Below are 14,914 nucleotides of genomic sequence, written 5' to 3'. Positions count from 1 at the left end.
CTGACTCGTGATTACAACAAAATTAAAATTCTGGAAATAGGCCGATCAGTCATTTGATGCTGGTTCTATTTGATTTTTGATTGGGAAGTAAAATAGAAATGGAATTAAGGGTAAAAAGAATATATTTCTCAATTGAGTAACTACAAAATCTCAACAGCTCCTTAGCCTAACTGGTATGACATAACTCAAAACTGTAAACGCCAAACATCCACACAGTCAGTAGAATTGATTTACAAAATCAAATCAAATGATAATAAAAAAAAAGGAAATGAAGTAAAGCAAACAAAGGAAGCTACATTCAAAAGCCAGTTCTAAAACAAGATTAAATTTGAAAAACGTGTTTTTAAGAAAAAAGTGAAAATTTGCATTAAAGCCAACAGAGATTATCCTTTAAATGAGGGTGATTGCCGTCCCTCAGCCCTTTATCCTTTGGTAGGCCTCTTCAAATGCGTAATCTTTTTATTCTTTTTTAAGGTCATTCTCAACTTGGATTCGAAAAAAATACTCGCTTTTCATAATTAACGGAAGTAAAAAGCAACACTAACACTAAAACGAATTGAAATTGCGCTTCATGTGAGTGAGACTAGTGCTCCCTTCATCTGTCATTCCTTAAGCTAAATTTTGACCCCCAGCCCCTTTCCCCCACCAACGCTTCAAGAACGAAAGCTCCAACAGAAGAGTGCCACAATTAAAGTTGATTTTTTTCGCATTTGGATTAAATTATACCTAATTGCCGTCTCTTTTTGCTCATTTTTTGTTCAGAAAAAAGGGTGCTAGAACTCGTGATTCCTGTTTGAATAAAAACCCTGTGAAAATTCCAAGACCACTGATTCGATGTGATCATCCCTGGTGATAAAATATAAACAACAGGCAATAGTGATTTAAAAAATAAGAAACTTCGTGTTTTCTTAATTGGCAGTTTGACTTTGGTTGCTCTTCGGTAACCACAGTTTGATGGTGCACAGTTCCGGTCTGAAACAAATTACATAATATTTGTTTTGAACTATATTTGTGATAACCTGGTCTTGGGATTCTAATTCATGAATTGGAGGTCTGGGAGCTCGACTAGAACGTACTTGTTATTTTCTTTTGAGTAAAATCTCTAATTTCAATTTATCGAATTTCTACAGGTACCTCTTCCATGCGAGATAGCCCAAAAAAGGTTTTGGCCCTTTCCTGGCCTCATTTTCAGGAGAACAAATATATTTTCCAATTTTTCCTTCTACGTGGTAATCCCATTAGTCTGAGCGCTAAAAAAAACTATCAGTTTTGAGCTTATCAGAAAAAACACCCTTTGTCCCCTTAATGCCAAGATAACATTTTTGGCTTCTTTGGACCGTGTCCTAGAACAAGGTTCCGCTTGGCCCAAAACTTACGGCTGTAATTTTCGAACTGACGCAGGGCAAAAAAATTTGGCCCGTTTCCTGGACCCCACCCATAACGAAATGTTTGGTCCTTTTGACCCAGAGAGCAATCGCTGAAAGTTTTGAACAAATCACACAAGCTGACATCAAACACGCCCCTCCCGCTTTTCCAAAATAAAACATTGAGTAAACAATAAGCACATTGTATTATTCACGACCCTTACTCCAGTTTTGTGGTGTTGTTCCATCCCGGGAGGCAAATTAATCGGAATTCTGACTATTTTGATCATTTTTATTCTTTTGTTTGATCCTTTCAACCCAAAGGGCAATCGCTGAAAATTTTGAGCAAATCACAAACGCCAACATCAAACACGCCCCCCCCCCTCAGTTTCCCAAAATAACAAATTTGAGTGAACAATAAGCACATTGTATTATTCACGGCCCTTACTCCAGTTTTGTGGTGGTTGTTTCATCCCGAGAGGCAAATTAATTGGAATTCCGACTATTTTTATCATTTTTATTCTTTTGTTTGATCCTTTTAACCCAGAGGGCAATCGCTGAAAATTTTGAGCAAATCACTCACGCCAACATCAAACATGCCCGCCCCCCTCAGTTTCCCAAAATAATAAATTTGAGTGAACATTAAGCACATTGTATTATTCACGGCCCTTACTCCAGTTTTGTGGTGTTGTTCCATCCCGTGAGGCAAATTAATCGGAATTCTGACTATTTTGATCATTTTTATTCTTTTGTTTTATCCTTTTAACCCAGAGGGCAATCGCTGAAAATTTTGAGCAAATCACAAACGCCAACATCAAACACACCCCCCCCCCCTCAGTTTCCCAAAATAACAAATTTGAGTGAACAATAAGCACATTGTATTATTCACGGCTCTTACTCCAGTTTTGTGGTGTTGTTCCATCCCGGGAGGCAAATTAATCGGAATTCTGACTATTTTTATCATTTTTATTCTTTTGTTTGATCCTTTTACCCCGGAGGGCAATTGCTGAAAATTTTCAGCAAATCACAAACGCCAAAATCAAACATGCCCCCCTCCCTCAGTTTCCCAAAATAACACATTTGAGTGAACAATAAGCACATTGTATTATTCACGGCCCTTACTCCAGTTTTGTGGTGGTTGTTTCATCCCGGGAGGCAAATTAATTGGAATTCTGACTATTTTTATCATTTTTATTCTTTTGTTTGATTCTTTTAACCCAGAGGGCAATCGCTGAAAATTTTGAGCAAATCACTCACGCCAACACCAAACATGCCCCCCTCCCTCAGTTTCCCAAAATAACAAATTTGAGTGAACAATAAGCACATTGTATTATTCACGGCCCTTACTCCAGTTTTGTGGTGGTTGTTTCATCCCGGGAGGCAAATTAATTGGAATTCTGACTATTTTTATCATTTTTGTTCTTTTGTTTGATCATTTTAACCCAGAGGGCAATCGCTGAAAATTTTGATCAAATCACTCACGCCAACACCAAACATGCCCCCCTCCCTCAGTTTCCCAAAATAACAAATTTGAGTGAACAATAAGCACATTGTATTATTCACGGCCCTTACTCCAGCTTTGTGGTGGTTGTTTCATCCCGGGGGGCAAATTAATTGGAATTCTGAGTATTTTGATCATTTTTATCCTTTTGTTTGGTCCTTTTAACCCAGAGAGCAATCGCTGAAAATTTTGAGCAAATCACAAACGCCAACACCAAACACGCCCCCCCCCGCAGTTTCCCAAAATAACAAATTTGAGTGAGCAATAAGCACATTGTATTATTCACAGCCCTTACTCCAGTTTTGTGGTGGTTGTTTCATCCCAGGAGGCAAATTAATTGGAATTCTGACTATTTTGATCATTTTTATCCTTTTGTTTGGTCCGTTAAACCCAGAGAGCAATCGCTGAAAATTTTGAGCAAATCACACACGCCAACATCAACCACGCCCCCCCCCTCAGTTTCCCAAAATAACAAATTTGAGTGAACAATAAGCACATTGTATTATTCACGGCCCTTACTCCAGTTTTGTGGTGGTTGTTTCATCCCGGGAGGCAAATTAATTGGAATTCTGACTATTTTGATCATTTTTATCCTTTTGTTTGGTCCTTTTAAGCCAGAGAGCAATCGCTGAAAATTTTGAGCAAATCACGCACGCAAACAACAAACACGCCCCCCCTCAGTTTCCCAAAATAACAAATTTGAGTGAACAATACGCACATTGTATTATTTACGGCCCTTACTCCAGTTTTGTGGTGGCTTTTTCATCCCGGGAGGCAAATTAATTGGAATTCTGAATATTTTGATCATTTTTATCATTTTTTTTGTTCATTTTAACCCATAGATAACTCGATTAAAATTGTGAGAAAATCACAGACCCAAACCACAAACACGCCCCCCCCCCTCAGTTTCCCAAAATAACAAATTTGAGTGAACAATAAGCACATTGTATTATTTACGGCTCTTACTCCAGTTTTGTGGTGGCTGTTTCATCCCGGGAGGCAAATTAATTGGAATTCTTACTATTTTGATATTTTTTATCATTTTGTTTGGTCCTTTTAACCCATAGAGAAATCGATTAAAATTTTGAGCAAATCACAAACGCCAACAACAAACACGCCCCCCCCCCCCTCAGTTTCCCAAAATAACAAATTTGAGTGAACAATAAGCACATTGTATTATTCACGGCTCTTACTCCAGTTTTGTGGTGTTGTTCCATCCCGGGAGGCAAAGTAATCGGAATTCTGACTATTGTTATCATTTTTATTATTTTGTTTGATCCTTTTAACCCGGAGGGAAATTGCTTAAATTTTTGAGAAAATCACAAACGCAAAAATCAAACACGCCCCCCCCCCCTCCGTTTCCCAAAATAACAAATTTGAGTGAACAATAAGCACATTGTATTATTCACGGCCCTTACTCCAGTTTTGTGGTGGCTTTTCCATCCCGGGAGGCAAATTAATTGGAATTCTGACTATTTTTATCATTTTTATTCTTTTGTTTGATTCTTTTAACCCAGAGGGCAATCGCTGAAAATTTTGAGCAAATCACTCACGCCAACACCAAACATGCCCCCCTCCCTCAGTTTCCCAAAATAACAAATTTGAGTGAACAATAAGCACATTGTATTATTCACGGCCCTTACTCCAGTTTTGTGGTGGTTGTTTCATCCCGGGAGGCAAATTAATTGGAATTCTGACTATTTTTATCATTTTTATTCTTTTGTTTGATCTTTTTAACCCAGAGGGCAATCGCTGAAAATTTTGATCAAATCACTCACGCCAACACCAAACATGCCCCCCTCCCTCAGTTTCCCAAAATAACAAATTTGAGTGAACAATAAGCACATTGTATTATTCACGGCCCTTACTCCAGCTTTGTGGTGGTTGTTTCATCCCGGGGGGCAAATTAATTGGAATTCTGAGTATTTTGATCATTTTTATCCTTTTGTTTGGTCCTTTTAACCCAGAGAGCAATCGCTGAAAATTTTGAGCAAATCACAAACGCCAACATCCAACACGCCGCCCCCCGCCGTTTCCCCAAATAAAAAATTTGAGTGAACAATAAGCACATTGTATTATTCACAGCCCTTACTCCAGTTTTGTGGTGGTTGTTTCATCCCAGGAGGCAAATTAATTGGAATTCTGATTATTTTTATCATTTTTATCCTGTTGTTTTGTCCTTTAAACACATAGAGACATCGCTTAAAATTTTGAGAAACTCAAACACGCCAACCTCAAACACGCCCCCCCCCTCCGTGTCCCAAAATAACAAATTTGAGTGAACAATAAGCACATTGTATTATTCACAGCCCTTACTCCAGGTTTGTGGTGGTTTTTTCATCCCGGGAGGCAAATTAATTGGAATTCTGACTATTTTGATCATTTTTATCCTTTTGTTTGGTCCTTTTAAGCCAGAGAGCTATCGCTGAAAATTTTGAGCACATCACGCACGCCAACATCAAACACGCCCCCCCCTCAGTTTCCCAAAATAACAAATTTGAGTGAACAATACGCACATTGTATTATTTACGGCCCTTACTCCAGTTTTGTGGTGGCTTTTTCATCCCGGGAGGCAAATTAATTGGAATTCTTAATATTTTGATCATTTTTCTCCTTTTGTTTGGTCCTTTTAACCCAGAGATCAATCGCTGAAAATTGTGAGCAAATCACAAACGCCAACATCAAACACGCCCCCCCCCCTCAGTTTCCCAAAATAACAAATTTGAGTGAACAATAAGCACATTGTATTATTTACGGCTCTTACTCCAGTTTTGTGGTGGCTGTTTCATCCCGGAGGCAAATTAATTGGAATTCTGACTATTTTGATCATTTTTATCCTTTTGTTTGGTCCTTTTAACCAGAGAGCAATCGCTGAAAATTTTGAGCAAATCAAAACGCCAACATCAAACACGCCCCCCTCAGTTTCCCAAAATAACAAATTTGAGTGAACAATAAGCACATTGTATTATTTACGGCTCTTACTCCAGTTTTGTGGTGGCTGTTTCATCCCGGGAGGCAAATTAATTGGAATTCTGACTATTTTGATCATTTTTATCCTTTTGTTTGGTCCTTTTAACCCAGAGAGCAATCGCTGAAAATTTTGAGCAAATCACAAACGCCAACATCAAACACGCCCCCCCCCTCAGTTTCCCAAAATAACAAATTTGAGTGAACAATAAGCACATTGTATTATTCACGGCTCTTACTCCAGTTTTGTGGTGGCTTTTTCATCCCGGGAGGCAAATTAATTGGAATTCTTACTATTTTGATCATTTTTATCCTTTTTTTTGGTCCTTTTAACCCAGAGAGCAATCGCTTAAAATTTTGAGCAAATCACAAACGCCAACATCAAACACGCCCCCCCCCCCTCAGTTTCCCAAAATAACAAATTTGAGTGAACAATAAGCACATTGTATTATTTACGGCTCTTACTCCAGTTTTGTGGTGGCTGTTTCATCCCGGGAGGCAAATTAATTGGAATTCTGACTATTTTGATCATTTTTATCCTTTTGTTTGGTCCTTTTAACCCAGAGAGCAATCGCTGAAAATTTTGAGCAAATCACACGCGCCAACATCAAACACGCCCTCCCCCTCAGTTTCCCACAATAACAAATTTGAGTGAAGAATAAGCACATTTTATTATTTACGGCTTTTGCTCCAATTTTGTAGTGGTTGTTTCATCCCGAGAGGCAAATTAATTGGAATTCTGACTATTTTGAACAGAATAGCAATCCTAGAATTTTGATCAGGTAACGTAGGTGACCTGCAGAAGGATCAGGTAGTACAAGAGGGCACAGAAAGCGGCCTGCTTGCAGTTTTATCACTTTTGATTCCTGAAAATGCCAATAAAAACTTTAATTTCAATCGGCGATCTTCTACCAGGGTTTCTACAACCACCTCTTCCGTACGAAGTGGTTTTTGGGGAAAAAATCCTAATAATATATTGAGGACTTGCGGCTCTAACGCTACTTCTGACTAAATTTTTACTAGTAACCCATTTATGAGCCCACTAGAATTTTCAAGTGAGTATTGATGGCTACATTTTGAAGTGAGCAGCTGTATTCGGAAACAATTCTTTTTTGGTGCTTACATAGAGCGATGGTTAATCTTGTTGGACAGTTGAATCCAATTGAGGTGGGGGTTTTAAGAATGAGGAGGAGAGAAATAACTTACCAGAAAGTATAGCACACCAACTGCTTAGATTGCTTCACGCTAAAAGACAAAGCTTGGATGATGGAGCAAGACTTTCGACTAGGAGGTATGTAAGGCCTTTGTTTTTACGGCACTCAAGTTAATTGTCCAAGTATCATACCATTTCTACTACAGAATTTTCTCTATTTATAAAACTCAAAATTTTATCTTAATACCCGATTCATGTGGTCAATCTGTAATGTTTGATATAATTTATACTAACCATACGTCAGTCTTCGAAGTGAATATACCATCCAAAAAAGCTTCGGGCGGCATCCATTTCACAGGGAGCATTGCTTTCCCTCCCTTTCGATAATAGTCATTTCTGAAAATAAGAAATTCTCATAATTGTACCTCCAAGTGAAACAGATATCTTGGAAAATTGAAAATATAGCACCGTAAACAGCTCTTCTATGACAAGCATGCTGCTTATCATGAAAGGACTTGGAACTTTAATGGAATGATCATTAGAAGGATTCTTGTGCACCCTCTCCCCTCTTAGCCCATATATTCAATTTAAAACACAAACCTAATCAAAGGCCACCAATACTGCCTTCCTATAGGTTTTGTATTACTAAAAATAAAAAAAAAACAATAGGTTATGAAACCATTTTTACGATTAAAAACACACAAAAAACGGGTAACTGTGTATAATTAGAACTCATTAACAGAGAGAGAGAGAGAGAGAAAGAGAGAGAGAGAGAGTGGAAAAGAGAGTTAGATAGTGACTAAAAGTTAGCTACAATGTAATTGAATATTAAGACCTCTTAAAAATGTTTTAATTATTTATTAATTGCAAGTTATTATGCTTTCGTCGCTTCTTCCTTGAAGTATGAGACATTAACTCATTAATCAATATTTTTTTTTATACAGTATTTTTTTTAATCCTAAGAACGATAAAGTGCAGGAAGATTTTATTCTTTTATACCCAGATTCGAAGCAACACCTACTTCATTTTATCTGATATGCTACTAGTCCACTACCTAGTTTCAATTTGAGGCTGTAAGGATCTATTCTAAGCTCTATTAAGCTCTATTATCTAGTTTTTGTTTGGTAACCAACAAAAACTACGTTAGGATGAAGTTCTTAAGAATATCATATCGAACAGAGGAGTAGTGTGAAATAAGACTGTTTCTTGAATATACGGTTTTTGGGGTATCCTACCTAAGACAGTAGGATCAACTGGGATTTTTTTTTTTTGGTTTGTTTTGCCGTGGAACATCCATTTCACAAAGAGATGAACACGTTAACATGATCCGCACGACTGGTCTATCAAAGAGTCCCAAATCATTATTGAATCTTTCTTTGTAGGTTTGGCAAATACAAGAAGTTAGAGTCTTTTTACATTAATCACTCCTTGTAATGCCACTTGAAACGATACCTTTGGGGCTAAAACAGTTCCTGGAGATGAGCTCGTCCCTGGGTAACAGACCTGTATGGCTGTATCGTTTCTTCTCACTTCCACTTCGTTGCAACTAAAGATTGGCATCTTTAGCTATGGGATCAAGATTATGAAAAATTATCTCTAATAAAATTAAGTTTGTTTTTACTACGGAATATAATAATAATATTTTATTCTTCCCCATCATGACGTTTCTTTACAAACCGAAGAAAGTAAATGAAAATAAGAAGTAGCCAAAGGACGAGAATTAACAACACAAAAGTACAAAAATGTTAAAAACGTAATAAACTACCAAGTAGCCTAAACTAAAAGTAAAACGCTTCTGGATTTTTGGATAAAAGAGGATGAGAAATAATTTTCTGTTCATACGATTAATTAGCCCGACCATTATAAAAGCTAACCTATATACTATAATTTTTTTTTTTTACAAAATTAAAAATTAGAGGCTCAAGTTTTCCAGTCCTCACTTACCTTAAACCGATTCGAAAACAATTTTATGAAAGATTAAAAATTTTGTTTAGGAGTTTATCGTAAAAAACATGAGCATAATATCTATGGGGCAGAGAGTCAACCAGGGGCGTCGTTTGGGGGTGGCGAGGGGGGCAGTTGCCCCCCTAATAATGTGGAGAAAAAAAATATTATACATCCAATGCCCTTTGACTATTCAGATATGAACAGATATGAACCCCTCTTGCCCCCCCCCCCCAATAAAAATGCTGACGATTCGCTCCTGGAGTCAACTGACCCATCCAGACCCAAGTAATCCCTCCCAAACCTCATTTTGTCCCCCCCCCAGATGAAATTTAGTTTCTGCAAAAAGTTTTGTCAAAACTAAGATAAACCTGCACAATTCAAGTATCCAGAGAAACAGGTCAGTTTTCTTTAATTTATCTTTGCCTTTACTGTAGTATATGGACCATTTTTCAGTTTTCACGGTCATTTTCACTTGATTTTAGAAAAATAGCTCCAACTTAGTCCCCCTCCCCCACCATGATTTTGACGAAATTACACCACTGGTATAAAACACCATAACTTTAAGCGTAACCTTTTTTAATTACATACTAACCGGTAAATATCCCTTGCCATTCCAAAATCTGCAATTTTTACTACCCTACCAGGTCCTTTTGTTGTAAGTAAACAATTACGAGCAGCAATATCTCTATGGATAAATCGACTCTCTTCCAGGTATTGACAACCCTTTGCTACATCAATTGAGCATTTGATCAAGTCTTTCATTGTTAGCATCGATGGCTTGTCCTAAAGAAAAATAAAGGGTACAAAACTAACTGATGGAAACTTTTTGCGCGGCCAAGCCACCAGAGGCTGATACTTTATCAAACATTACTTTCAAACTTCCAATACAGCCACTTCCTGTGGCTTTAATTTTGATTTTTAATACACTGAAGCACTGGGAGTAGTATTTAGTAAAGTTATTGTGGTCATTCATTGTTTAAGCACGAGTATATTCTGAAACTGGCAAATTAAAAGATAATAACGAGTAATATTATAACTTAGTTGATTACTGTGAGTTTTTACACACTTATTATGCAGCTTCCTACTGTCCTTCCTCCTTTCACATGCCTTAATAAAACCATTCTAAAGGGTCGATCTCTTCACATCCTTTCGACGTCGACTAATTTTATCATGTAGATGTTATTGTGTCCTGTTAATTCACAAAGATGAGGACAAACAATAAAGGATATTACAGCAGCTTAAGCTCTGCATTTTTTAAGAGTTCGCTTATTTAGAAGCCATAAGAATTGATCAGGAATGGTAACAGTTATCTCGATGAATCTTTACAGCAAAATGTTATCTTTACAGCAAAATAACCTGTAACCCCTCGAAAATGGTGTTGGTTCGAAACAGAAGCCGGAAACCCTTTACAGGAAAGTTATAGCCCCTGGCTTGAACAACAAGGAAAATCAGTTTTGGATGGGTGACACTGATGTATCCCCTTTTTTTCTTCTTCACTGGTAGCGGGGCACTGGAACATCATAGAAAGCTGTTTAAGGGTTCCTTTGAAAGTAAATTACTAGTGCCTTTTGCAATTAAACAAAACATAATAGAATGGATCTGTCTGTAAAGTCTGATCAAAACAGTCCAAAATCCTGAAGCAGGACAATGAAAACGTATCTTCTTTTGACAAGGGATATGATATAATAAATAATTGGTTCTATGTAGTACATTAGTTTACCTAGCCCTGCTTACCGCTGTGGATAGTGCGTCGGACTTCTGATGCAGAGGTCATGCGTTTGACTTTTGCAGTATCAAGCTTTTCATTGGAATGTTTTTTCCATAGTCGCATATTCCCACCATTTTCCGTATGAAATACTTGGAAATAAAAACTACCTGGAATAGTTATAATAAATTTTGCTAAAGGTGTTCATGCTAAATATTTAAAAAAGCCCATTACAATTTAATTTGATTATCGATAGTATAAACCAATTTGTTGTTTGAATATGTTTTGCAGTACTACTTGGAATAGTTATAATAAATTTTGCTAAAGGTGTTCATGCTAAATATTTAAAAAAGCCCATTACAATTTAATTTGATTATCGATAGTATAGACCAATTTGTCGTTTGAATATACAAACAGATAATAAAATATACAAATACCTAACTAATTCCCTAGAAATACTCTTTGAATCTATTTTGAAATTGTGCGAGGTGCTCAGCCACCCTAAGACTCACAGGAAGTGAATTCCATACAGAAGGGCCAAAATACTTCAAAGTAAAACTAGGTCTCACAGAGATTGAATTTCACATTGAAATTCACAGGTAGATTCAATTTGGCATCACGTCAGGGTAGAAGATCTTTCCAATGAAATATTTGAAGTTTAAGGGGGAAACATTTTGGGCTCTTACGTCAGGAAAGTGTCCTAGTTCATTAGAATATAAAAAGGTATTTGATGAGCATGTCTGGGGTTACTAAGGGGATGACTCCTTAGCCCTTCCCTTATGTAAGTCTTAGAATTTCCGGCATTATACTTTTAATTTCTTTGTTCTGAGCTCAAAGGCCGGAACTTCTACATCTGACTCCACAGAATTGTAAAAATGCCTTCAGTCCTAGATTTAGACTTGGCGGGGCCCTTGGGCTATTGGAACGTCCAAGTAGTATATTTTATGTTTTAAAATATATACAATAAGCATATTTTATGTTTTAAAACTGTATAAAATAGTTTTAAAATATAAAAAAAAGATAATATTGCCGAACAAAATAATAAAAGGAATTGAAGTTCTTGAAAAAAAAAACTTTCCTTCTTTTTACCGACCAAAGCTCGATCCTCTGGTGCATATATTTTAAATAGCTATTTTGGCCCTTGCTATTAAAAAGTTTCTCCAGTACTATTCTAAGCCTATATAAGAAAAATAAGCTTTTACAAAAAAAATACTGGTGATGAATTTGAAATACCGGCGGAGTTGGTCTGTTTTCACGGAGGAACGTCTTAAGGTCTCCTCCAGCCAGTAGTTCAAGCACAATGAAACGCGGATGCAAATCGAAGCAAACGCCAATGAAGTGAACAATATTCGGATGCCGGAATTTTGACATGATTAATGCTTCCATTAAAAAATCCATTTCTGCTTGACTGGAAGAAAGTTCGGGAAGCGTCTAAAACAGAAAGTAATGCAATTCAAATAATTTACGAACATTAACATATGGTGCACATTAAATGTAAAGCTCTATAAGAGCAACATTTTTTTCGGGAAAGCTCATTCGGTTAAGTCATAAACTAGAAGTTGCAGTTCCGAATACCTGAATGTCAAAAGTATCTGATCATGAAAGATGAAAATGACGATCGCTGTAATGTTGTCGAAATTTCCAGACATTTGTATCTGTTTTCACTGTCTAATAAATGGTCTTATCCCCATATGAAATATTTGTTTGCTTGTCCAAGAAAAGCAATGTTGTCTTGAGAAAAAACTACCCAGATGAATGAACTATGTCGAAAATACGCAGTGTATATAGGGAGATATGACCAGTCAAGTAGCCTATAGAATTGTAAATTCAAAAACATTTCTTTTGCAATGTGAAGAAGAAGATTTTGTCATCTTCATTATACATTCAACTTACATTTAGGCAATCTTAAAGAAAAAGTTTACTGCTCAAGACTTTGGATGAACCCAGTTATTTAACTCTCTCAGAAAATTCTAGTAGATGAACCGAAAGTTATTATTTTATTCTGTATAAATATGCTAGTTTTAATTTTAATGATTTAGTGTTTCTTCTGATGACAATCGCTGTATATGTGGTCGAAATAACTAGACTTTTGTATCTGTTTTAACTGTCTAATAAACGGACTTACAGTGTGGTCTTGAAAAAAGAACCTAACTTATTTATTACGTCGAAAATACCGGTACAAACTTTTTAACGAATCTTTTAGCACAATTTTAAAACTCTGCTCAAAGCTCTCGCATTCCATGAAAAATACCCTTTTGTAAGCACCTGTTGAAGAAATTCAATAAAGGCTTTGGATGCAGGATACAAGCATTTAATTTCGTATTAAAATTTACTCTTATTTCGCGCATATTTTATCTATTAGCTCCTGTAAAATTAGCTTCATTTATATCGTAAAGTTAATAAAGAATACAAATTTTCATGAGTAGTTGGTATTCAATGTTATTTCCCGCAGTTTAACAAAAAAAGACACTCACCCTCCTTAGTCTCAGACAGGTGGAACCTAAGTGTGTGTTACCATCTACTGGCCAGACGATTGATTTCGGACTTTGTCTTGAGAAAATTTCATTCAAGTGTGTCATTTAGGTAATCCTCAAAATACAGTCATCACCTCAGAATTTATAGAAAAATTCAAGGTTCAGGGATCTTCTACGAAAAATAATCTTTGGAAATCAGTCTGTTAATGCTTGAAACATTGCTCAGATATAATTTGCACTGAGGCAAGATCAGTACCACATTTACCAGGGTCCAATTTTCATTTAGTTTTAACTCTCAAGGATATCCTTTTCTTTTCTTGACCTCTTACCTTAATTGCAACTGGAAGTTCAACAGAGTCTCCAGCCCCATGCCTTAAGTATCCTTGGTAAACCTCTCCAAAAGCACCTTGACCAAGGGCTCTAACAAGCCGCAAATTTTCCCTTGGAATCTCTTTCAGGTCGTACGTTTTACTTATAGCTCCCCCTCCATCAAATTCATAGTTTGGATTGAGTTCTGTCAACATTCCATTCGCCTCGCGAAGTCGGTTAAGCTGTAAATCAGCCCCGCTGATGCCTGGATGGCTTAAAGCAACCAATTTTTGACGCTGGTACCGGTTATCTGAAATAGGATAAAACTGGATATGAAAATCGCCTGCAATTTTTTTCACTAGTTTGTTGTTTCTTTTCTTCCTTTTTTGATAAAAGGAGAATAAAAGACTGGGAATATTATAGGCAAGGAAAGTGAAAAAATATAGAAATGAGAAACAAAAGAAGTGTAGTAACATCAAGTACTAAGACACTTTTTATTAAAAAAAGCCTATAAAATGTTAACTTGACCGTAGGTTTTCTGCAAAAGAACAAAATCGGTGCTGTGGCACTTTTGAAAAATTGTATGGGAGTGATTTTAAAATGAACATTTGCTGAAAAGTCAGTCAGTCGCAATTGAGCTCTCCATCCGTGAAAAAGAATTAGATTCATCTGCGCACCTATACTGCCTGAAATTATGTTAATCGGTATTATCTTTTTTTCTTTAGAGAAAGATTGCTTTTATGGAATTTAATTTCGTATATTCATAAATTTCTTCCCCATTTAAAATAATTATTTGTCAGAATTTCCGTTTTGATGCTGCTTTCTTCTTCTTCTTCGTCCTTTTATCATCCTTTTCACAGCTAGGTCAGGGAATCAAATTATCCTAAAACTAGCTCAACCGCTCATTTAAGTGACTATTGTAAATCTAGTACCTTCTCAATTCTGAGATTAATCATTTCACTGGGAGGTTAATGTTACTTGATGAGAGAATTACATGCATCCCGCCTAATTACGAATCTCCGGACTTTGGCAATTTGCTCTATACATTCCTGAATCTTTCTTATAATTTGGCTATTTTGTATTATTTTAATTTTTGTATTATTTTAATCAGGAGTCGTTCTTAAAGAATTAGGACAAAATTCAAACTTTAGCTTAAAGAGCGAGGTGTTGAGGATGAGGCAGCCACCTTCATATACGTAATAATTTCTGTTTGTTTAAGGCTTAATGTTACTCCTTACTTTCAGTTGGAAAAAGCTTTTATTTTATTTAATTTTTGATCGTTTTATAAATAATACCAGGATATCTAGCCCCACCTCCACGGAGAATTATCCTTTCAACTGAAATATCTTTTTTAAAATTAAATCCCAGTGAAAATTTACCCAAGATAATTTACCCTTAACAACTCCACGCGTAAAACTGAGACGGAAAAGAGAAAGCAAGACATGTAAGAAATCCTATCAGAAATTCCCCCCGTGTATAAATTCCCCCGACAAC

At 36.4% G+C, this 14,914-nt stretch overlaps 1 protein-coding gene across 1 annotated transcript in view; it reads right to left on the bottom strand.

Moving 5' to 3' along the window:
- Nucleotides 1–14,914, bottom strand: part of LOC148956441 (ALK tyrosine kinase receptor-like) — a 76,644-nt gene that overhangs the window by 33,540 nt on the left and 28,190 nt on the right. The window contains exons 5-8 of the mRNA XM_089090935.1: nucleotides 13,441–13,730; nucleotides 11,871–12,068; nucleotides 9,525–9,715; nucleotides 7,280–7,381 (exon numbers count right to left, since the gene is read on the bottom strand). Of these exons, the coding sequence (XP_088947061.1) occupies nucleotides 7,280–7,381; nucleotides 9,525–9,715; nucleotides 11,871–12,068; nucleotides 13,441–13,730 (781 nt within the window). The remainder of the gene's footprint in view (nucleotides 1–7,279; nucleotides 7,382–9,524; nucleotides 9,716–11,870; nucleotides 12,069–13,440; nucleotides 13,731–14,914) is intronic.

The sequence above is a fragment of the Artemia sp. Qi Xiang Cuo genome, chromosome 1 (genome assembly GCF_049724085.1).
Source record: "Artemia sp. Qi Xiang Cuo chromosome 1, ASM4972408v1, whole genome shotgun sequence".
In the NCBI taxonomy this organism is placed as follows: Eukaryota; Metazoa; Arthropoda; class Branchiopoda; order Anostraca; family Artemiidae; genus Artemia; species Artemia sp. Qi Xiang Cuo.
The sequence above is the reverse complement of the archived record's forward strand: the minus strand, read 5'-3'. Positions and strand labels throughout refer to the sequence as shown.